The sequence below is a fragment of the Epinephelus moara genome, chromosome 11 (genome assembly GCF_006386435.1).
Source record: "Epinephelus moara isolate mb chromosome 11, YSFRI_EMoa_1.0, whole genome shotgun sequence".
In the NCBI taxonomy this organism is placed as follows: domain Eukaryota; kingdom Metazoa; phylum Chordata; class Actinopteri; order Perciformes; family Serranidae; genus Epinephelus; species Epinephelus moara.
Genome location: NC_065516.1, coordinates 15,306,460 through 15,332,340, shown reverse-complemented (window position 1 = coordinate 15,332,340; position 25,881 = coordinate 15,306,460). Strand labels below are relative to the sequence as shown.

At 41.1% G+C, this 25,881-nt stretch overlaps 1 protein-coding gene across 8 annotated transcripts in view; it reads left to right on the top strand.

Moving 5' to 3' along the window:
* Positions 1 to 25,881, top strand: part of smarcd3b (SWI/SNF related, matrix associated, actin dependent regulator of chromatin, subfamily d, member 3b) — a 55,852-nt gene that overhangs the window by 4,441 nt on the left and 25,530 nt on the right. The window contains exons 1-2 of one of the 8 annotated variants that reach the window (XM_050056334.1): positions 11,049 to 11,568; positions 22,075 to 22,295. In XM_050056334.1, coding sequence (XP_049912291.1) covers positions 11,491 to 11,568; positions 22,075 to 22,295 — 299 coding nt within the window. In that variant the 5' untranslated portion in view covers positions 11,049 to 11,490. Of the gene's footprint in view, positions 1 to 11,048; positions 11,569 to 22,074; positions 22,296 to 25,881 lie in introns of those variants that run through there. The other 7 variants (XM_050056333.1, XM_050056340.1, XM_050056339.1 and 4 more) reach the window with 7 other exon arrangements.

Below are 25,881 nucleotides of genomic sequence, written 5' to 3'. Positions count from 1 at the left end.
TCCTCCCCACACACACACACACACACACACACACACACACACACACACACACACATATATATACACGCTGGTCACTCTGTTCAGTCATGTTTGAAATTTAGTTTGGGCGTCTCATCAAGTTCAATCAATGTTTCACTGAGTGTTTCAGCTCCAGAGTCTCTCAAAAGTTTGTCAAACTTTATTTTTTCACACTGTTTCCGCACCAGCAGCGAGATTGATTAGACAGACTTGGAGCCGTACACATTTTGGCTCTCGTTTCCTACATAGCAGGTCACCCAATTAAATGTTCCCCAGCTTTGTGTTTTGTGTTATTTGCGGGGATAAATGGACAATGGAGCACTTCCTTTTTTTGGCTGGTGAGGAATGTGCTGGCTCAATGGCTGTTTGTTACCCCGGAAACAACTGAGCTCACAGGAAAACTTATAATTTCAACAAATATTAGAGCTGAAACGATTAGCAAATAGTCGACTGAGAGTAAATTAATCAGCATACAGTTTTGATAATCGAGTTGCTAGTGTTGCCAATGATATCAATTTATCAATACATATTGATTCAGAATATTGGAAACTGTTTCAGTTCTCATTTTCCGCTGTATTGATACACTGGTACCAGTTGTGCTCTCTCGCTCTGTTATTGTAAATGTTTACTACAGTCATTGTGCTGTTCTCTGCCACCAACCAACAGGGATGCACCCTTGTGTGTCAGGGACACAAAGAAACCTTTATTAAAAATAAATTACTGAACTGTTTTTAAGTCATTCAGTCCTTCATTACACTCTTTGAATGAGCACAAATTCTATTATGGAACTTAATGAAACAACCCTTAAAATAAACTACTTTCACATGAAAACGTTTTTGAATAAGTGCTTCAAACAGTCTTTTTACTAAATGTAATATATCAAAATTCCCTCTCTAATATCTAATTTATATTCCTGTAAAACACCAATGAATGTCTCCTTCAAACAGCTGTATTTACTTGTTTATCAGTAACAACTACATTTTACAAGATTACAATGAACACATTATAAGAATGTTATAATTAACCTTTGCCCAACGCTCATTTTACCGAAGAGGGCTTGAACGCATCATAATGTAGCATAATGCAACCTCCGTCAGCACACAGCCACCGGCGGTTAGCTACCGTTAGCTGCTAGCCGTTAGCTGTTAGCCGTTAGCTGTTAGCCGATGTAAACACGGACTTATTTGTAATGTAGCATTAACAGAAAGAAAATAAGGTGGGTCCCCTGACGGATAGATGGTAAGTTAAACCTGGTCATTTTGTCCTTTCCTCTTTTCATCTCAAACACGGTTTCTATAGTCTGTTAGACGATGGGAGGACCTTAGACTCAAGACCTGCTTTTTAGCTCGCGCAAATTGACATGATGCAACAGAAGAACATCGGCCACTGCTATGAGTGGGTGCCATTTTGTTTGCCGATAGGCCGATGGCTGTTAACAAGGCACATATCGGCTGATACCCATGTTTAGCCGATAAATCGGTGCATCCCCACTCAAGAAGAGAAGCTGTTATTGTCATGTTAAAGACTTTTTTAAATATTTGCTTTTACATTTTTTCCTGTGTTATCAAAAATGGTATTGATAGTTGATATTTCTTAAAGTATCCTTTCGAATTTTGAATTTTCGGGGTCATTTTTGTAGCAAAAATGCCCCAGTAATGGTCTCTTCCCGCTCCAGAGATGTGACAGTTGGCTGTTTTTCTTCATGTTACATGATATTAACTTAAATATATTTGACCTTTGTACAGTTTGTCATACTTAAGCTCTGGGAAATTGTGATGCTCATTTTCCACTATACTACGTAGTAACAGAGAAAATAATCTGCCTTATGAGTTTGTTGCAGCCCTGCTAAATATTATTAAAGTTTGATATCATTTCTTACCATTAATACCATTATAATATCTAGAGTACTGCAGTATAGCAATGCATCATGTTGCATTCTGTGCTGTATTTAGAGGTGCACCTCTGGCACATTTTTCACAGACAAACAGTAGACTTATAGCCGCAATACTGAATATGACTTTTATACAATTTCCAACCTATAAACACCAGTTTCACACAGCCCTGTGAACCTCCACTGTGTCATTTCCACAGAGAGATTAAAGGTTTTCATGGTTTTAAATCGAGCGCTTTGTAACCTAATTCACATGGCGCCCTCCCTGCCTACCAACAGATTATAACACTGTTTTTTTAATCACTGTTATCTCACCTAAAGCACTATCTGTGGGTTTTTCCTTCAGTTGCATATTATCCCCATTCATAATGTAGAGTTAGCTGTCTAATGAGATTGTGCGCAGGACTCAGAGACAAACTGTCTGGGTCCTAATGGTGCTACAGTTCACCGAGCGGCTGGTTGACCCATTTAGATGTTAACGCTCAATACTGCACCATACTCTGCTGGAGAGTTAGCTTCAGTGTAACCTAATATAACACATGCGTGTGGATGTCGCAGCCAGCCCTGGCACCTTCCCTCTCAGTTGCAAAAAGCTTATTTAATAATGATTTCTAAAAAAGGTGTAAAAGAACAAAAGGATCCAAAGAGATTAATGATTTTTTTTCTAATCTGGATCAGCACTGAATGAATGCCTGTGTCATTAGTTTTAGGGCTGCAACCAACAATTATTTTCATTATCATTTAATTTGCTGGTTATTTTCTCAATTAATCAGCCAGAAAATTAGTTTTTAAAAATGCACATCAAACTTTCATCAAGCCCAAGGTGAAGTTTTCAAATTGCTTGTTTTATCTGACCGTTGGGCCAAAAAGATAATAAATGTACAATCACACAGGACAAAGAAAAGTGGCAAATTTTCACATTTAAGTAAGTCGATTAACAAAATAGTTGCTGACTCATTTTCTGCTGATTTACTAATTGATTAATGGGCTAATTGTTTTAGCTCTTTTATGTGTTTCTCACCCTCTTACTGTACTTACAACACCTTGATGTGTTGGATCAGGTAGCTACCGTGGGATTGAGGAATATGAACATTTCTGTGGTTGTTCATGGAACTGAAAGTGGATTCTTTTGGTTTTATATTGTACTTTATACCATAACATACGTGTGAAGTTGTTCAAGGGAACTGAAGAAGTGGTTATGATTTTGTTTTGTCACTTGGAGGAGATAAAATCTGAAAATAATGTTTCTGCATTTGGCATTTTGGCTTTTGTTTACAAAGCTTGTGATAATTAATTGTCCTTGCTGGGGTTTCATCTTGTCGTCTATTGTATTTAATCATCATTGGGATTGGAGATGAACTTTCTGTCAGCCTGCCACTGCAGCTGGTGGATTCCAAAATCTACCAGCCACTCAATAGATTACCAGAGTTTTTTGGCTGGTGTGTAAAGCAAATCTAGCAGCCACTTGCATATTTTACCAGCATTTGGCTGGTGACTGGTGGCTGGTGTTAATTCCCAACCCTGTTCATTGTGCAGCGTTGCATTACATTGCAAACAAAGAACTCAGTGCCCTCTGTCCTATTTTAAACCATCATTTATCATTATAGACGTTAAATCACCTGAATCACATAAACACAAAGCCATTTTTCTTCAGACACCAGTTAACCTTCCTGTTTTTATGAAGGTAATGTACCTGAACATGACTGTGTACAAATTCTACACTAATGTTCTTCTTTTATGTATGTTGATTGGTTTAGGTGCACGTGATAGGACATATCATGCATACAGTAGTAGCTTCAATATGTGAGGGTAAGGTTTGCAGTCATTTAACAACACTTAAGGGGAGATATTACAGGTGAAAACAGTTTTTTCATACACTCATCAATTTCAAGGTTATGCTTCCGTAACATCTTCTTTCAGACTACTGGAAAGAAAATGTCCAAAATATCTATTAAGGTTTATTTTAATTCATATTTCTGTTCCGGAAATGTATGCAAAAAGTGCATATTTAATATGATAGTATACAGTTTGCATATAGTGCACATAAACATAAAATATACAATTTTAGAAAACTTGTAATACAACAAATAATTGTCCTTATGTAAGTAATCAACATGAGAAATTTGACTCTGATTTCTGTCTTATATTAGGACTTAAAATGTATGAAATTTTAATATGCATATCTTCAAAAGCCATTTGCTCAGAAGCCACATATCTTAGCGTCAGTAGCACTTATGTACATCACACTTTCCCATTTTTATTCCTATTTATATTCTGAAGGTCCTTACAGAGGGGTTTGCTCATATATCATTCATACCCTGATTTTATAACATTATATTCCTGAGAACATGGTGAAAGTAGATTCTCTTTATGGCTGTTGACAGTATTTTCTGATATATGGAGTAATGAAAAGAGATATCCAAAATTCCCTCCGTAAAAACCTTTGACTTTTGAATGTCAACAAAATAAAGTTTTGAACATGGCTTTATCTAATGTTCAGATTTATGTTCTGGAAATGTATGTAAATCAGTGCATATTCAGTTAGACAATGCATTTCCATATTTAAACATAGAAGTTTCATGGAGAAATCCGTATGTTAAAAATGTTACCCTATTCACCTGTTGTGTCTCTAAAGGTATTTCCAAACCCTCAAATACTCTTCTAACCCTCTGGATGGAAAATATTCCAGCTTTTGCAAAATAAAAATATATTTTTTAACCTGTTTCTTTATCCAAACAAAAACAGTAGCCAGAAATAACAGCATACACACCCAAAATTTAAAAGTTATATTGAGCAATGTTCATATGTATTGAGGTTACTTTTCAAATATTTTGTATTTTTATACAAATAATCTGTTATGCAGAAAAAGCAAGGACATATGGACATTTCAGGATACCTGGATTGGGAAAGAAGCCTTTGAGGATTTTGGAGAAAAACTTCAGAACAGCAGTAAATCTTGGTTTTAATTTTTTGGAAAATCAAATGCTTGGCTCTGTTTGTAGAAGTGGTACATGAGAAGCACAAAGTGACTAATACAGTATGTGTGTACTTGTAGATGAATATCTCTAACTGCTACTTAGATGATGGCTTCTTTTCCTGAGGGAATTAATCTACTGTTCGACATAACATTTTATTCATTCCTTGGCTGGTTGTTTGTGCAGGCAAGGTAGCAGTCTATATTTCACGCTACCTCTGTGCCGCCTCATCTGTGTCTGATTTTCTTGGATTCGGAACAATCTCGATGCGGCCCTGCGCATACCAATCCTGCCCTCGTTCTGTCGCCTCTGTCTCCCATCCTGCACGGGCAGAGTGGTGCTGAAAGATCGGGGCTAATAATGAGCTTGGATGCAGAGTAGGAAAGAAGAGAGCAGGGAGAGGGGAGTTTGTAGTGGTGGAATTTTTCTGCCAGTTTTATTTTTCATCCCATGGAATTTTATATAGTAGCAGGGTCGGGTCTATTGACGGAAAGTGACTGTTTTTCACTGTTTATTTGCGTCAAAGTCGACCCCGGTGACTTCGGCGCTGACTAACACAGCGAACTGAAGCCTTTTTGTGTCTCAAAAACTGGGATTTCTTTTTAGTTTCATAGTTTAAGCTCTGGAATAGTTCCTTGCTCGGTTCACCAGCTGCTGCTCCAGTTTTAAAGCCACTGCAGTCGGCGTTGCTCCCCCCCGATTGGCTGTTAGTTTTGGACGCAAGGCAGATTATGCCGTTGTCATGGCTACAGCAAACAGGAAATGCCCCGAAGCAGGTAAAGCTTCAGGCCTTGTTCCGGTGTGTTGCTAGTTGCTTGCAGGGAAACTGGGCTCATTACTGTTGCTCCGTCTTTCCATCTGCTCCCACAATGCCTCCTTTTTTTTTTCTTTTTTTTTTTTTTTTTGTTGTTTGGGAGCAGCCGAAGAGCTGAACCATAAACGCTGTCTGGATAAAGATGCTTTGTCCCAAACAAGCCCTGAAAAACCAAGGTCGACCCTAAACTCCTTTTCTGCAGCTTCTTAGGTTAGGTGCTCCACATAGCACTGCCGCTTTGTGCAAAATCATTCGCCTATTTCTTTGCGGTATATTGTGCCAAATCACTTTGATCACAGAATATCAGCAGATGCCCTATTATTTTCAGGCACCATGGGAGACTTCTCTCTCTCCATAGGTTCCTCTTCATTACACATGCCTAGCTGCAAGAAATCGGCCCTGAAATGTACTTCTCCACTCCTTAATCCCCCCTCAGTGAAGGTGCAGGTCTGCGTGCTTTTGTACAGTCCCTTTGATGGCGGCCGATGGCCATTGAGTAGCTTTCCAAGAGCCCTGGCCTTTAAGCAGCTTGAGCTGGGTTTTGTGTGCAGCTCTTAAACTGAAGAAAGAGAAAAAAGAGAGGGGCCCAGCAGTGGGAGGGAATTAGACTTTACTCCATGCCCTCAGTACAGTCCATATTCCCCCTAGTGCACCCCATCTGTCTGTGACAATAATGTTGACGAGGGCAGGTTCGTGGTCTCTGGTATGTAAACGTTGCCACTGGGAACTGTGCGTTACACATCAGCAGCGGTATGATTTTTTTATTCTTTGTATACTCTCTCCTTCTCTTTTTCCTTCCTCATTGAGAAGAGATGGCAGAAAAACAGGCCAAAACCATCAATGTATGGATTTCTCTTCCTTCCTGTCTTGCTTTCTGCTCAGCCTTTTGTTGTTGCACATCATCTTCAGCTAAAGAGAGCAAAGCAATCACGAAAATGTGCTGCCACCAAGCCTTTCTTAACAATAATAAACCTTATTATGTGTAATTTTAGAAAGGATGAAAGAACATTTTGATTACGCCGATGTCACTTGATTGATTTACAGGTAATTGCTTATTGATATTTCCAACACTTTTGGATCTTTGACTGAATGCAGCACCATTTCATGTCACTGTGATTCTAAACAACAGCTGCTCCTGCGTCTCACTGAGTGATGCTGTCCAACATTTACATTTAAATCCAAAGTTAAAAAAACAGCTTTGGTTATTTCACATGAGAGATTTCAGTTTAACTCCCCAGATTTCTCACTGGTTTAAATCAGGCGGGACTCCGTTGGAAAAGTGTGATGTTGCGGGAGTGCGGCACTTTTGCATGTAAATGAACGTCCGTTAAGCCCTCGCCAAACACGTTCACACAACGCTGATTAAGCCTATCACCACCAGGGAAAGCCTTCTCTATTATGTACTATACTGGAGTTGTGGTGACTGGTGTCTGTGGCGACTCTCCCGCGCTGGTGCCCCAGAAGTAATGCATTTTACGTCAACCACCCAGAGATAAAAGCGTCAGAAAGGGGGCAGAGACCATCGCAACGAAGCAGCAGCTATGAGTATGACTGCATTCACACCAAGATCAACGAAAATACCACTCTACCCAGAATTTGAATGTAGGAAGTGTGTATAGGCTGCAGCGGTGGGGCTATAGGGGGGGCAGAAAAAAATGTAGTGTCCTATGGCAAATGCAACCGGAACGTCATACTGCAGTGGCCAATCAGATCATAAAGAAACCTGCACTCCACAGGGACAAGTAATACAGTCTCTTTCTATCAATAATTATGATAATGAGTAAAGGTCTTAACAGCTTGTGTGTATTATCTTACAAAGGAGAACCCTTGCTTTGTGTGTGTATGTACGCATGTGTCTTTTGTGGCAGTAAAGATACTACTGTTCTGCAGATCTTTTAAGACAACATAAACTTAGCATGGACAAATACTCAGTTGCTGAGATTGGGAGATTGGCTGTCTCAAGTGACACTCCCACACAGCTAATCGCTACTAATCACAGCATCATCTGATTTGGTGTAAATGCAGCCTATGACAGAAGCTATGGTGTAAATCCTCAGAAGCGTCCAAGAAAGTTTCTAGAGTGGATGCTCCAGATAAAAAAGAAACTTGGTGTTCAGAGGAAGGATTAAAGTCAGAGGAAGACTTAAAGAGAGCGCTCCTTTGGGGGGTTAGGGGTGGGGATGCGGCAGGCTCACCTGCAGGCATATGCTTAAGGCACAGGGCGACAGTGTGTAATTACTCTAACTGCCAGAGGAGGGAGATGAAAATTCTGCACTCCAGCTTTAACTTTTATTTTTGATTACTTAGTAATTATGTTTTTTTAAAAAAACACTTTCTCAGGGGCTTTAAAATGCAACTAGTTATGAGTGTCTTCTTATCTTAACTGATTATATTTTGGTTTTGGTCTGCTGGTCAGACAAAACATGTCAGTTTTAGACCTTGGGTTTCTGGAGTACTGTGATAGGCATTTTTCACTTTCTGACACTTTATAGACCAATGATTAATCAATTAATATTATATATTTGTATATTTATATTTGCCTTTTTTAGCATTGTGTCTCTCAGATGCCTGCTATTTGCAGTCTTGCACCTGGTCACTACCTTTTGATAAAGCCCTGACCTTACCTGAGAGCTGTTGGGCTACACGTCCATAAACACCCTGAACACAGAATATGAGAATATAACAAAATAGAGGCAGAGGGCAGAGTCTCTGCAGAAAATAATACCCTGCCACACACTTTTAGTAGGGCCTAAGTGATGATTGAGAGGGATTACTTAAGTATAAGTCTATATATTGTTTTTTTTTAGGAAATTCCTGCGATGGAAATTACTGTTTGTTGCAGCTCTACTTCACTCATTGCATCATTTTGAATGTTGCATAGAGGCTTAATGAGGTGACAGTATTCAATATGTCACACTGAGGGGTCCTTGGTAGGGATCCAGTGGTTGTAAAATGATGATGCAGCCAGTAAAGAAAACCAGCTAGACAGTTTGCAGACTGTGTTCTATGAAGCATGACTCTAAGTCTGTGCTCTTTGTCTCCCTCTTGTGGCCATAGGAGGTAATGAAGAATTTAAACACACAAAAAGATGCTTAGAAAATGAAATTGGTTGGGCAGTGATTACAGTTTGGTCCCTGCAGCATTTTAAGGATTTCATGCTTTATGATACTTAAATCATTTTTTGCAACCAGGCCCTGAACATGGATCCCTCCCTCCATTCAGACAGTCAGCACCTCCCTGCCTGGTTGCTTGCTCCCTCTGTTGGTCATTAATAATACTGCTGCTGCTCCTTTACCCCCTGTTAGCCCCCCTCTACCCCCCTGTCTGCTACACACTGGGACATTACCATTTGGTGAGACTGACTGGCTTTGGTGAGGGAGACTGTGGGGCTCCGGCAGGGGGTACTCCTGCACTCAAGGCTCCCTTTTGCATCGCCCGAGCTGCCAGATCTCTTTGTTATCATTGAACCCACGTGCCGTTGCTGGAGAAACGGAAGATTGGCACAATCTCAGAATCTGCGTGGATACGCTCGAGGAGTAGAGCTTTTGACCTTGCAGGAAATTGAGACGCACACCTTGTGTGCCTGTGTGATTAATATATTTAAAGCCCCTGTCACTTGTTATGTAACACAAGGTTAATCTAATGCATAGTGTCAGTGTGGACTGATATTTTTGCAGCATTTGACTAAAGCGAGGACACAGATGGATTTAGGCAGCATAGAGAAATTTTGCAGAGGAGGTTTGGGTTCCTTATGTTCCTCAAAGCCTTCCAGACTGGATTAATGACAGCAGCAGTACACTCATCTCAACAGCAGGTGTCACCACCAAGCAAACTAAGGCTGCAAGCTGTCAGCAACACATGGGAGGGCCAGCTTTTGCCTATCAATAAGTCGATTCCAATAATCAGGGGTGTGAAGGAAGTTTGAAGGGCATACATTTTGATCATTCTTCTCTTCCTGCTTCTCTTTTAGGCGTTAAGCGTAACTTTTCTGTCAGTAATGGCGTCTTTACATCACATGTAATGGATGATATGCATGCATTAAAACAGCTTGGGTCCTTTCAGACGCCTCTGAGGGATGGCGCATCCTCCAGAAGGTCATGACCTCTGGCCTAGAGGTCACAGAAACACTAACCAGCTGTCCACACAATACCTGCAGTTTTCCTTGAACTGGAGCGACACCCCCTCTTCCTAATGTATCCGCCTTGCATCATGTTAACTTAAACAAGCTTGTCAGAATGCAGTGATAATTGAAGGACAGATTTTGTATCAAAGCTTTCTATCAACTCTTGGGGGTAATTTTTACTTTGACACCTGGTGCGACACTCCGTTTTCACACCAGCAGAACAGAAGAAGAGGAAACAATAACAGTGACAATTTGCCGTCATGTGTCACATGCCGAGCCCCCCTTTGAATCTGCCCCACTTCACCTCCTTTGTCATTCAAATAACCTCATGAATATTTCACTCCCCTGATCTGACGGCAGGAAGAAGAGAAGGAGAGAAAGAAAGCGCAGGAGGAGACATGAAAGAGTCGTAATCTTCAACGTGGCGTGGTTTGTAGTCAGAGTAATGACCTGTGTGGCGACAGGCGACCGTTGGGCTTGTGTGTAATTGGAGTGTGAGACATTAAAACAACTCCCAGCACACAGAAACAGGCAGTGTGTGTACTTCTGCTGTGCCTCAATAAGTCTTTTATTCCCTGTGCGCATCAAGGGATGGTGTGTTTTTTTTCCCTCTTTTTTTGGGGGGGGGGCATTCAGTTTTCTGCATGTTCAGAGGAAATCTTTAAAAAAAAGCAGCCTGAAAGAAATCACAACAGAGCCTAATTACACGTGTCACTGACACAGTCACCTTGCTGTGCAGACCAGCCTGTTTGTTTGCCATTACACTGTAGCCACAGCCTGCATGTAGCCTCTGGGCCGACTAGTGGGTGAAAGGTAACAGCTAATGAGGCGAGTGGAGGAAATACTCACTAACCTATGAATGCACTCTGACAAAGGCCAGCACAGTAACACAGGAAGTGAAGGTGCTCTTGACGTGGCCTTCTACTTTTGTGAAGTGGCTTTAGAGCACATTGTTGGAGAAGCTTTGCACTCATAGACAAACGGATAAATTCCCCAGCCTTGAGTGGCTTTCAATTGAGAAAAAAAACATCACCCCCCTCCTCATCATCATCATCACCACGTCATGACACCATCATATATGTATGTACACATGTGTTAATGATATGCAGCTTGGCCCCTTTAAGAGCCCAATGTCCTTTTTTTGAGAATGAGCCCTGGACTTGGAGGTCTGTGTGCTGACCGTGGCCTCTGGGTTGGTCACCAGGGGGGAAGCTGCAGCAGAGACACTAACCTCCCCAGCCCCCGTTCAGACCAAACGGCAGCCTCGCCGCGCCGCATGCCCTTATCTACCAATGGAATGCAACAGCTGTGCGGGGGAGCGGCAGGGTGGGCTGGCTGAAACCCCCCTGCCAGACCCCCGCACAGCCTCCCCCCCACCCTCTCCACCTCCAAGCGACGTGCCGGGCTCCTGAAAGGCAGCTCAACTAAAAAGTGAGCTAGACACAGTGAGAGACTCGGCAGGGCTGCTGCACATTCAAAATAGAGTCAGAGGGAGGGAAGAGAGAGGGAGAGAGAGAAGGAGAGTCAGGGACAGGCAGTGCTGTAAAGGAGAGCACAAAGAGAAGGAAAGTGGAGCAGGGGAGGGGAACAGGAGGCTGGGTGAAGGGAGAGGGAAAGACAAAAGAAGGAGAGGGGAGACATAGCAGGGTGAACGGAGGGGACTGAGCAAATGGCTACGGAGGAGACGGCGGGGGGAGCCAGGAAAGCCACCAAGAGCAAACTGTTTGAGTTCCTGGTCCATGGAGTGGTGAGTGGCGCTGTCCGTCATTCCCGTGAAGGGAGCTGGCATGCATCTGTGTGTGTGTGTCTGTCTGTGTGTGTGTGCGCGTGTGTATGTGTGTGCATGAGTCGGCGCAGCGGCAGCAGCAGCAGCGGTCTGTGTGTGAGAGATAGCTGGGTAAAGCTGGCCATGTGAAGGTTATTTCCAGCCCCCTCTGGATCCCAGCCTGTTAGGAGATGGCTTGAGAGAACAAGAAGTGGAGCAGCATGGATGGATGGAGCTGAGCGGGAGAAGGATGAGGGAGCAGAGGATTTCTAACACACACAGACACACACAAAAAAAGGATAATTGTAGGAATAGAAGCTAAGCAGCAGCAGCAGAGAGCAGCCAGCTCCCCCTTTGGCTAACAGAGGAGCACACTGCTTCCCTGAGAGTCACAGACAGAGGGGGGAAATGACGAGTCCACTCACAACAACACAGTCAGAGGAGCCTTCCAGGCAGCGTGTTGTTGGTTGGTGGAAGGATTTGAACCTGTAAGGTCACGAGACAAACGGACGGACGTAGTAGCGTAGACGGAGACGAGGCAGACAGCCAATCCTGGAAATCATGCAGAACAATCAGCCCATTCATGTGAGGCTAGCATGAAATGTCAAGTCAAGTGTTGCTCATGGCTGAAGGGTTAAGGCAACTGTTATCATACTTTACATTAATAACAGAGCGTGGAGGACAGTTTGTTTTGGTAATGAGCTGAATGAATCAGAGGCTTGAGGATGATGTAAAAGTCCTGGTCAGTGACAGCTGAAAGTTTTAGCAGATGTGACTTTGACATTGACCCAAGTGTGTAAATAAACTGGTGGTTAATGGCAGTAATTCAAAGTCTTTATCTGCTTGCGGTCCCTCGTCTCAGGTGTAATGTCATCCATGATTTCATTTGAAAAGGGATTTTTCCTTTTTAGATTGTTTCATTTGATTATAAGGGCTGCAGCTAACAATTATTTTATTTGTCGATTCACGTTTCAGCTATTTTTTTGATTGTAGTGTCAGAAAAATGTGAGCAAATATCCATCACAACTTCCCAAAGCTCAAGGTGACATATTTTGTTTTGTCCGGCCAAAAATCCCCAAAACAGAGTTATTCAGTTTCTTTGATATGTGAAATAGAAAAACAGCATATCCTCAAATTGAAGAACCTGCCCAGCTGACCACCAATGTCATAAGGAGTTATATTTCGTCGTCTGGTGATCAAAATTCAATGTCAGGGAAACATCTAATGCCAATGTCAATATGACGTATAATACTGACGACAGGGTGTTGATATTTTGCTGGTTTTAAGTAGTGTTGTTTAGTAACCAAAATCCATTCTTCCAAACGTCTCATGCCAACGTCATCTTGATGCAGAATAGCCACATTTAGTCGTACGTTATGCAAACAAAACCTGACATCTGCTTAACGTCAGAGTGTTAATGTCCAGACAATATGGAATTCTAATGTCGTTAGACAAAACCTGATTTTCTAAAACCAAAGTTTAACGTCTGTCTGACATGAGAATCTAACATCTCTCTGATGTCATACTGATGTCTGGTGCCAGCTGGGTGGAAACAGAGACTGTGTAAAGAGAGTCAGGAGACAACATGCGACAAAGTCTCTAACCAGACTTGAACGGGGGGACGTTGCGGCTCATGTTCAGTGGGTTAAACCTCTTGACCAACAAGGTGATTTTTAATGGACTTACGAGGTAAAACTCACAGTATTCGTATAAAAGCACAGAGCTTACAGAAAAGTCCCCCAAAATAATCACACTTTTATGCGGCTGAATTTCCTGCCCCCCTAATAGATCCATTTTCCTGAAGTTGGAAAGTATTATGTCATCGTAAATGTCCATTTCTTTCTGGAGAAACAATGTGATGTCTGCTCTGTAATTACGTTGAACTGAATTTCACCTTTGCACAGATCCTAAAACTTGGCATTGCTTTCTAATCCTCAAGATCATTGAGAAGGTCAAAAGACTCTAGTATTTATTTCTTCTATCGAAGAACTGTTTCAGTTGAATAGATGTATATTTTGGGGACATTTTATGCCTTCAGTAGAGAATTGAGAGTAGAGAGATGAATGAGAGAGAGGGGTAGAAAGAACAACCAGACTTGAAACAGGGATGCTGGGGTTCATAGTCAGTGCTAGGGTGCCTCTTTCAATTATTTCAGAGGCTTGAAAAGGTGGAGAATGGGCCCTTATCGATTGCTAATTTAGAAATATGCCTCTGTTCAAAGAACTCTCATTGAATTAAAAACAGTGCTATTTGCTATATATGCCCTTGAAAAAGGTAAACCCACCTGTGTCATGTTTTTTTGTTAAACAGTCAATAGCACCTATAACAAAATTATAATAAACTTTGTTAAATTAAATTGATAATTTCTCATTTTCTTTGGTAGTTTTTGTCACATACAGATGTGCAATGATGATTGTTGGGTAATATGTATGCTGATGTCATCCACTGTCAAGTCTCTGATCATGTGACGAGATGGTGACGAGACAATGGTAGGCACTAGGGCCTGTCGCAACTACTTTACGCCACTGGTAAAAGAATGAAGTTTAGAGAAAAGTCCAACAAAAGAATCAGTTTTCTGCAGCAGAATTTAGTTTGTATTGTTTCCTACCCCAAAATTAAACTGGGGACTCCTACACAACATTTTGCGACCCCCTGTAGATAGGTCACAATATGGAGAAAATCAAGTATCACAATATTTTCGACCAAATACCAATATATTGCCAAGCCCCACCTGTAGGAACAGTTTCTGGTAGTGTTGTCAAAAGTATTTATTTATCGATGCATATTGATACTGAATATTTGAATTGGTTTCAATACTAATTTTCCACAGCACCAATGTAGTGGTACCAGCTGTGCTTTATCGCTCTCTCTTATTGTTGTATTGTTGTAACTACAGTCATTCTGCTGTTCTCCGCTACCAACAAGGACGCTGTCAAGTTCCAGCCTTGTTATATTTAACTTATAATAAAAAACTGTAATTGTATGCCCTCAATGTCAGTTTTCCCCGTGGTACTGGAATTGGTATCAAACATTAGTATATTGACGTTCAAAATTTTGGTATCAGGACAACACAAGTTAACGAAGCTGAAATATTTTGTAGAGCAGCGGTTTGTTGATTGTTTATCGTCACGTTAATCTGTAATTTCATTTAGCAAAAATGCACTGGTTGTGGCTTCTCAAATGTGAACATATGCTGGTTGTCTTTGATAGTTAACTGAATATTTGGGTTGAATCAAACAAGCTGCCTGTGATGGGAATGTCTCACAATTTTCTGACACTTTTCAGACCTAACAAGTTAATAAGAAAATAATCAGTAATAGTCTAACTCCTACTTTATAACCGTCGTCTCACTCTCCGTGGTTCTTACTTTCCGCTGAACTGAATTTCACCTTTGCACAGAGTCTGAAACTTGGCATCATTTCCTAATCCTCAAGTACATCGCGAAGGTCAAAAAGACTTTGTTTGTCAAATTCTTTAATGTCTTAAAATGACAGAAGTACCTCGACTAAGGTCTGATTTTAGGCGTTTTAATCAGCGCTGATGTTGGGCGTACTGACACCAGGTAGATTTATACACTGAAACGAGATGAGGTATTGTCTCTCTGACAGGAGCGGTCATTACAGGGGCTTTGGAGCTGAAGCCCTGCGCACAGAGACAGACTTTAGGAAACAATGGACCGGGTGATTGATGAGCCAGATGAGTGTGTCCTCTCAACAGACCAATTAACCTTGATGAGGTTCTGGCTGCTCCAAGCCAAATATTTCCCTCTGCTTATTTGTCTCTCATGCTCTGCCTCTCCCCTCTCCTCTCTCCTCTCTCTCTCTCTCTCCCTCTCCCCCCAACATTTTAGGATGGAAAAGTCTTGTTGTAATAGTTGCGGCAGGTTCCTCGTTGTGTATACTGCAGAATGGAGAAATATTTATACTATGGGATATGGGGGTGATTCGGCGCAGTTTGTTCGCCTGTGGAGAGGGATGACGTTTCATTTTCCCCCTTCAAGAGGCAAAGCTTTTATACACAGACACATGCATCTAGAGATGCATTCACACACACATAAGAATATATATAAATACTTGCACACATTGTTGTGGTTACCGAAGGTCGTAGTGTTCCTGCCTCCCAGCTGCAGCGTGTGTGTTGTGGGGGAGAGTGTTTGGCCGAGGTCTGGTTCTAGGACTGACGGGTGGGCTGAAGGCCTGGCTGAGGTCTCTTCCTCTTTCTCTCTCATTATCTACTTCTCTGGCTCATATATATGTGTGCTTGTGTGTATGTGTGTGTGTGTGTGTGTGTGTGTGTGTGTGTGGAGGTCAGCGAGGGCCACAGTGATGAGAAAAGCCTTCCAGCGCTCTGCGTGGGAAACCCCGATAAGCCAAAACATAATACGACACACTGTAGCTTTGTCATCTGTAAATTCTGAGTGTGTTTATGCGAGACGCTTTGAACACAAACGTCACCTTTACTCTCAGATCTGAATCATTATAACTGGATTACTTGCTCAAAGGTTTAGTTCAACCGAATTACAGAAAAGTTGTATCTATCTATCTATGCAGATATTTTGGGTTTTATTCGCCCAGATTGTGAGATATCTTTTTCTTCTTTTCTTTTTTTTAGCCTCTGTCTCTGGTCCCCCTTGTACAACGGAGGTGAAGAAATGTCATCTCTGGCACTCACAGTATTGAAAAGTGAAATTTAAAAAGATTCAACAGCCACTCTTCTTTTCGAAAACACGATGTCCAGGTTGCTCTGGATAATCTGCAGACCTTGCCACGATCATCGAAATAGCTTTCTACTGAAGACACTATAAAAACCGTCCAGAATTCGTTCCAGACTTACAGGGACACCTTTCTTTTTAAGAGAGGTCATTGTTGAATCTCATTGAATAATTTTTTTTCTCAGCGTGTGAGCATCACAAATGAGACTCCATTTACCTTCACTGTATTGGGGTAGATGCAGATATCAGAGAGATGTATGACTCAAAATCTCATGTTCACATCATCCAGATACAATTCCACCAAAAGTCAATGAGCACTGTTACTGAATGTTTTTCCAGCCCTCACGTTGATATACAATATTATGTCTATAATTACAAGGGCATGAATTCATCTGAAGACGTTTTTAATGAAGATTGTCAATTATGATAAGAACGATAATAGAAACTGAGACTTCTGTAAGTCTATATTTAACGAGATAAACTATGCATGAGTTACATTAACGGTCGCCTCTGAAACAACATATAATTTCACAATTTAAAAAAATCCATAATAGCAAACTGAATATCTGATAAAACAAGCGTTTCTTTACATTTTTTTTTCTCACTGTCTGCTATGGAAGCTCATTTCCACCAGTGTGATGAAAAAAAAATCCTGTAATTCACTATAATGAGAAACTCTCAAAAATAATGAGACTCTCTCAGAATAACCAGTTAGTATCTCAAAATAATGAGAAATTAAACTGAGTCATTATTTTAAGAATGTTCCTCATTATTTTGAGAAACAAGCTCATTTTGAAATAGTAAGTCGTTATTTCAAGAAAGTGTCTCATTATTTAGAGATTTTTGTCTCATTTATTTTGAGAAAATTTCACATTATTTCAGAATAAAGTCATTTTTTTGAGAAAGTTTCACATTATATGTCATACGAAGTAATGATTTTGAGAAAGCATCTCCTTATTTTGAGAAACTTTCACATTATTTGAGATATCAACTCATTATTTTGAGAACGTTTCTCATTATTTTAAGGTATTAAGTCATTATTGTGAAATAACCAAGTCATTAGATTGAGAACCTAATCATTATTTTTGAGATACTAAGTCATTCTTAACAGAAAGCTTCTCATTTTAATGACTTACAGGATCTGTTTTTTCCATCACACTGGAGGAAATGGGCTTCCACTGTGTTTTGACACTTCATTCACAGTAAATTCATAATGAAAATGATCATAAATTTGAGCTCTAAAAATAAGTCATGTGCCATTCAAGGAACCTTATTTTCGTTTTAAATAGATTTGTTTCCAGTCAAAGCCTTTAAAAGGGACCATCCATGTCACTACCCACATACTCGTATGTTTAGTACAGTGTGGGTTAAGTTTGGCCTCTTCAAATCCCTCCAGAGATGCCAACACACTTCTCAGATATCCATCCACATGGCAGATTCGATTGCTGGCTGGCTGGCAGAGCTCCGGGCAGAGTGTTGGAGTCAGTTCAGCAGGTCAGATTATAAAGTACCACTCATTGTGTGTGCGTGGATTTAGGGGAAATTCATCCTACACATCATCCAGCTATGGTTTTCTGTATCTGTTATCTGAAGGGCTCAAATTCTCCAGACAGACGCTTGTAACAGAAGTCTCTGTCTGGCTGCTGAAAGTCTTGCCTGGTTGGGTGTTATTGTGCAGTTTAGGTAGGAAGTAGATAGAAAAAGAAGGGGTCTGTTAAAGCTCCACGAGGTGACAACATTCAAGCGGGAGGCCTAGACCATATGTTGTCTTATCCTCTCCCATTTGGAGACCCTTCCCAGTTGCTTTGACCCCCAATGTCCCCTCCCCCCTCGCCGACCAAACGCCCAGCCAGAGTGACAGCGACGCCTGCTCGGGCTTCTTATCATAGGGTCTCTGCTTGGTCACCATTTCAAAGGGCACATAATACGTCAGCCTCTCGTATGCTGTCATAGTCTGTTTTAAAGATATTACCCTGTGAATACATGCATTTACATTCAGACCCAGCTGGATATCTAGTTTTCTTATTATGCCCTCCCCGCTGTTTATTACCTTTCTTTATTTGTTTGGTTTTACGTGTGTTTGTGGACAGTCTAAAGATCAAATCTGATGCATGTTTGTTCATGCCGCAATCCACATTTAGAGGTGACAAACAGTGTGAAATGTTGGGAAAATGTGAGGTTATGAAACTCCTGATTTGTATCCTTCAGCTGTCCTCTCTGTCTTCAACATTTACTCATTCTGTTACCAAAATGTAGCAGGCAGTTTCTGTTCCCATTTGAAAGAGGACATTGTTGTTGTTTTTTGCAAGGTGATGGTTAAACATTTGAGTCTGTGAAGTCATGGCTTTGCTAAACGACAAGGTTTAGATGCTTTTTTTTAATTAATAGAGAGGCTGAGGTATGAATAGACTTGTGATTTCAAATGTCTAATGTGACAAGTTGTCTGTCCTTTGTAGAATATTTATAGTTTGATATTAACTGAGTGACAATCAATGATCTCATATTTTTGGATCAATTCATGCTCATGTGTGTCACTGGTGGAGTACCTTTACACAAGCACTGTATTTAAGTACAGTTTTGAGGTACTCGTATGAAAGTTCCTCCATTTTATATGATTTTACACTTCTACACTTTACACAGATTCGAAGGAACATTTTTTAATTCTCTACATTTTTCTGAAAGCTATGGTTACTTAACAGATTGAGATTTTATATATAAACCCTGCCATGATCCTATGACATATGATGCATTGTTTAAGATCAAACCATACAGTAGTCAGGGCTGGTTTAACCTGCTAGGTGGCCCCAGGGCAAAAGTAACTAATGGGCCCCTAATCAGACCCCCCACCCTTCACTTTTTCCTCTTGGTTCTTCAAGTTAGTTGGGTCATAAGTCTTCAACAGCCCCTCCCGTTGCGGAAGGCTGCCTCAGCCTTTTTAAACTAAAAGGGTTCCGCCAATATGACTACCCTATGAGGCGAAAAATTGGGCACCTCGGATCAACTCGCCAATCCGGCTCTGTGTGTCTAAACACTCGCAGCTTGCCGGCAAAATGGCCCAACATTCACGGAAAATCTGGCAGTGTAAAAGGGGCTTGTATTACATGAAAGCTGCTGTCATGTCAACGTCCCACTTAGGCATGTTCAAACGTTAAAACTTTATATAGAAAAACACGAATTGTTAAATATTTGTATTCAACTGACAAAATCCCGAATCAGATACAGCCCTTTGTTGCATTTGGATATGTGTAAAATATCCACACTGTAAATATTGAGTTATTACAAGGTGCACAAAAGGTATTTTCAGTCAATAAGTAATGATAGCTGGCAACATTGAGTCATGACAGTACTGCAGACTTTTCTGCTCTCTCTGTAATGAAACTGGTTATTAAAGTTAATGTCCTTGTTCTCCTTAGTTATTAAGTCCGTAGCTATATGAGGTAACCTCTATTTTTACTGTGTGTGCATTATGATAGCAGCCTAGCAGGTGGTGCAGGTCTTTTGCTATTCTTGCTTATAAAAACAAAACAAAAATGATATTTCAATCATGTTTTAGAGTTTCTGAGTTTAAAAGCAGTCTTCAAAAAATGTATTCAAATTGTATTGTGAATTGTCGTAACCTTTAACAATATCGGCCCTCTGTAGTATTACTTGAAACCAACACACAATCCAACAGAGGGATTTTCTGAGACCAGTGTATTTTTACCAACTATGACAACGTCACAACAGCTGGTATTGTTTTCAAGTTACAGCGCAGGTCAAAAAATGAGGGCCGAGTTCGAAGCTGAGTTGAGAAAGGGGGCTGAAAGTAGGGGGCTAGGAAGTAGGGAAGAGGTCATTGACCCCTCCACTTTACACCCCTGGCTGCCGTTCGCTTTAAGTTGTGAATTGCTGTATTGTGGCTGAAGTGATCCAGTAGAAAGATGGTGTTGAGTTTGAACTCTTTGCCATGGGAGCATTGTGTACTTATTCTAACCTACTAATGGCAGCAGCGTGAGGAGCTGAGCGTCTATTCATTTGGCATTTTTGAAGTTGAACCTTAAAAAAGATATTCACCTTAAGGTAAAATGCTGTGCTTGTCCAGTTACAGTGGACGAGGGGCGGGACAAATACCACGAAAAACAGCAGTCACATTGTACATGCACAAGTGCTGAACAACAACAACAGCAGAGAAATATGTTGATATTAATATATTTTTCCTCACCAACCAATTACCATGATCCACACCGATCCGGGGGCCGTCGTCTTTCCCTACATGCTTCAGCCTTCTCTTTATTCAGAGCAAGTATTCTACCTTGTGCTGACATTTTTATTTATGCGGCTGTTCAGAATCATACCAACCAGACACAGCCAAAGCATCTCAGCTTAAAAAAAACACTTCAGCTCCAAAGCGCTCACAAGCCTACCAAAAACGTTTTGGTGGACACAATGCCTTAAAGCTTCAGTTTAGAGCATCTAGTAGCTTCAGTAATGTAGGAAATGCAGGACATAGAGGATTTTTCTAGTACATTCTTTTGTGTTTTTAGGTAAGCAGGATTTTGAATGCAGGACTTTTAGTTATGATGGAATATTTTGCAGTACTTACCTTGACTTAAGTAAAGGATCTGAATATTCCTTCCACCATTGATGCATTTCAATTAATTAAATTGTGTTATATTAGAGGACATACAGGTCTTGACACATGCATTAGGAGGTCTGCGTGCTTGTTCAAAGGAGTCAAAGGATTTCTTTCTTCCACACGAACCCCATTTTGGTTCCAGACAATATACTGAGGCGGGAGGCAGCTGTTGCCATGGGAGTGACAAGCACAGGTGAGAGTTCCCCAGTTGTTCCCAGGCGTCATGACGGGAGTGCGAGACTGTGGACTCTGACACTGTTCGCATTGTTTAGGAAGAGTGTGTGTGTGTGTGACCGTGATAAAAAATACATTTAGTCTATATTTCAGCTGTCAAATCTAATTTTCAGCAGCAGACAACAGAACAAGAGAGACGATAGAGACTAAACTGTGCACCTTGTTCTCAGTGCGGTTGCTCTTGTTTCTTCTGTTAACTTTAAACAAGACAGAATGGAGCAGATCACTGCTCTAGTATTAGTTTTCAAATGTTGAATGATTTGGGATCAGCTGTAATGAATATCATACTGCTGGCAGATTCATTTCAGTGACACTTCAACGTTGCCTGAATTACATGCTCGATATTTCAAGTTGGTCTCTAATGTCGACTATGTAACACAAACAAATCCCATATTGGATTGCACTCTTTTAAAACTTTCCCACTCAGTTTCTTTCATGTGTGCAGCCCCACATGGAAAAGATTCAAAACACAGATAATCGTGTAAATTGACGTCACAAAATTGCTCAGTGTGAGTTCATGTTTACCATCGTAGCTGTTGTTTGATTACTCAGAGGTAACCAAAGGTTACACAAAGTAGATGACTCTCCAGCTTGAATCTGTCTGCTCCTGATGGTGGAGAAATGTCCATCGCTGTAACGAGAACAGACACCAGAATTTTAATTTCAGTTGGAAAAACCTGTGAGGTCTGGATGAGGAGCTGATACTCTTTGTTGCGGCTCGATAAGATGGGTGTGTTTACAAAAAACTTCTCCCCAGTCCACCTTGAATCCATCACAAGGAAATGCATAAAAGTTCCAACTGATCTAATGTTTCCTTTGTTATATTTTTAGAAGCACTAATTTGTGATTATAATAAATCAGACAACACAGTGGGGAATGTTTTCTACATTCATGTGACCCATCCTGTCTCCTGCTTTCTCTCCCCCAGCGTCCTGGCATGCCGTCTGGAGCAAGGATGCCCCACCAGGGAGCTCCAATGGGCCCCCCCGGCCCACCGTACGGAGGGAGCCCGGCGGTGCGGCCCGGCCTGCCCTCCCCGGTGATGGAGCCCAGTCGCAAGAGACCTGCCCCCTCCCAGCAGGTCCAGCAGCAGCAGCAGCAGCAACAGCAGCAGCAGCAGCAGCAGGCCGTCCAGAACCGGGCCAGAAAGTGAGTCTGAATCCAGTCGACCTCCAACTCCTGCCTAAACACTGCATGGCTCGCATACAGCATCTCCTTATTTGTCTGCTATTGTGAGGAATGGCTGACATCATGAAGAGGCTGTGGTTACACTTTGAACTTTACTAGTTTGGCAAAGATCTTCAAAACCAAACATGGAAATGGTTACAAATCATGTGCAGGCAATGTAGTAAGAGCTGGGCATCGAACCACAATATCGTGTAGCAACAGCCATACCAAATACCAAAAGCTGGTATGAAATTATTTATCAGATTCTTTGTGGTTTTTACTGATTTTCTGATCACACAAATCCAGATTAAACTCATAATTTTGCTAATTTTAGACTTGATGTCATTCAGATAAACACTCTCAAATGGCTGCTCCTGTTAATGCAACATTCAACACAATGATATTGAGAAGTTTTTTAAATGATAAAAAGGATTTGTGGAGAAAAAATGAATGTCTATTCCTGAAAGTAGGCAATCAAAAAGGTATTGCTTCAATGGTTTAGAAACACAGGCATCATACTGGCACCAGCATCAAAACATTTGTGACAATAAACAGTCCTGCTGTTAGGACGTACAGATTATTTTACAGTAGTGTTTTAATGATTAGTAGGTTAATCAGACAGTCTTTGTTTAGCACATTTTCACGCTAATATTTGGTAATTTGCACCAACAGAGTACAGCTGAGGTTGATGGGGACAACATTAGTTTCATAGGTAATGGACAAAGTTATCAAAGTTATGATCTGATGATAGTGCTAGATGAAACATGGAGGGCATGAATGGGGCCAAAGGGACCAAAATGGAGGGCCATCAGACAGACATTGCCCTAACCCTAGAGCCACACCATTAGCATGGCTAATTTTTTTTCTCTTTGTTTTAAATAATTGTAGATTAAATACTGTGACTGTTGGTCGGACAAAAGCAATGGAAGTTATGAATGGTGTTTTGCGTATTCATTGATATATTTATCAAAGGGGACCTATTACGCTTTTCTTCATTTTCTGTCATATAATGCTACAAATTTGGATTTTCATTAAATATGGCTAAAGTTTCAAATAATGAAGCAAACGTATGTAAAAGTAATCACTGTGAGCAAAATCTTTGGCTTCAGACTGTTCTGAAAATTCTGTTTCCGACATTTTTTCTACTTCAGAGACAAGCCAAAGTCAGCTCGGAATGGATTGCTTTATATAGTTATCTGCACCAAGCAAGCAACTACAAGTATTTATATTTCACACACTGCCACATGTAGCTACATGCTAAGGTCAAGGGAACATGTAATATTTGTCAAGTGCTGCTATTCTCTGTTACTGTAACTCCCGCGGCTGCAGTGACGGTGCAGAGACTAAGCCCTCAGGAAAAGCGCCAATTTAATGTAGTGGCCTTATGTGAAATTACAACTTCTGGGTCTGTCACATGATGCCTCAGGGCCCTGAAAGGACTTTTTCCCGCAGACTTACATTGTGAAAGTGACGTCTGTAAATTAGCGCATACATTTTATCTAGTGTCACAACCCAAGTGAAATGACTCATTTCACTATTGGAATTTGATACATTCAGTCTGACTGCATTTCTAAAGTCTCTATTGCGCTTGTTCAATGGGCCCCACAATGCGAAAGATCACACGGGTATCAAGTTTTTTTTGACTTCATGTTCCACTGAGCAACTTTCATAGAAATGAACAGGGCCCCATCTCCAATGCTCTTTCCAGTTCTCTTTCTGCATCCATGGCAGAGATGCCAAGATACACAAGACTGGGAAACGCTGACAAATCAGAGCAAAATGGGAGGGGGCTTAAAGAGACAGGTGCTAAATAAGAGTTTGTAAATACAGGTGTCCCAGCACAGACAGTATGAGGAATATAAAGTGTTTTTTGACCATTTAAGAATGTAAACATCCTCTAGTAGAAACCCAAAATACAAGTATGAACATGAAAATGAGCATATTAGGTCTTTAAATAATAAATCACAAGTTGCAGCGTTAGAATACAAAACAGCCACTGTGGACAAACCTGAACCAAAGAGCCATTTCCATACTGTGATCTCCTGAAATCTAATTAAAAAAAACAGATTGATGAGAAGTGAAACCATGACCTTTGTGTGTCTCTGTTCAGGTTTCATTTCGATCTTTGTTTTGACTCCCTTCCACTGCTCCTTCTTTTTGTTGCATCCTTTGCCTTGATCACTGCTCTGTTCATCCACTTCTCACCATCCCAACCACCGCTGTGACTGAACGTTTCTCTCTTCACTCTTCATGTGTCTTCGTTGTCTCCCCATGGTCTTATCTATGTGGTGTCCATACTGCTGTCTGTAGGCGTTCAGGCTCTAGTACTTCTATTAGTGCCATCTATTGTCTGCTATTTGACAAAGGATCTAAACATCAGTATCCCAAGCACACACACACAGATAGTGGATAGATGTCTGTTAGGAGACGAGTGTGTGGCAGGTATGGTCATTAGAAAGGGGATCAATATGCGCACTCAGTGGACCTCTGTCTCTCTCGGTTTCATTCTCTCAGTATCTGCAGCACGATTGATCCACTTACAATTAAGCAGGCTTGTCGAACAGGTCAGGGGAAATGTTGTCATGCGTCGGGGCCTCAACCCCCAGAGCGGCCCGGCTGGCTGCCGAGGGTCTGATCGATGGTCCAGGGTGACCTGTCCAGGTGTCTCTGTCTCTCTGTTGCTTTGCAAGAGAGTGCGTGTCCTCTCCTCTGGCAAACAAGTTGATGCTCCAGCTCCCCTGCTCCACTCCATCCAGCTCAGACCCCCACGCTGCTGCCAGCTGAGGGCGGGCCACCTGTGTTTGCAGTGTCATTGAGACCTTATGGTCCCAGCGACACTCGCTCTGCAGAGCAAACGCTGTCCTACGCAAAGCTGCTGCTAAAAATAGGATTTAATTCTGGTTTGCTTTGCATAAAGTGCTATGAATACTCAACCTTGTGTCCTAGGAGTTACGTTTATATACTACTAATTTGTTTCCCCAAATACGGAAACACTTTGTGTACTTTAGGAAGTACCTCATAACTCACAGGACACAGGACTTTGACACCAACGTTCGCATCCTGGGTCCCACATATGGCTGAGAGACTTGGAAAGCACATTAATTAACTTAAATTAATTATGTGAATAGAAAACGTATTTGCCATTGCAAGTGACTAATATCTAGATATAATTTCTAAGAGAAAGGGTTAGAAAATGTATCACCCAAACACAATAAGGGAAAAGTGTAGATTTTAATGTAGTGGCTTTTACCCCTGTGGTTAGTGTCTCCTAGCAGGAAATACTTCAAACAGTGAATCTTAAAAAATATGTTAAGCAAAGTTGATGCCATGTGAAAAAATTCTTCTTGTGACCAGACTTTTCTCAATGCATTTTTCTTCAACCTAAATTTTGGATTGTTTTAATGCAAGCAGATATTTATTATTGTAGTTCATGTGTTTCATTGTGCAGTATCACAAAGGCTGAGGGTAAAACACTTCTTTAGTTGGATAACATTAATTGAAAACTTGAGGCTTTTCCAGAAAACTGTTCTGCGACTTCACATTTTAAAGAGTCAAATGATTGCATTAA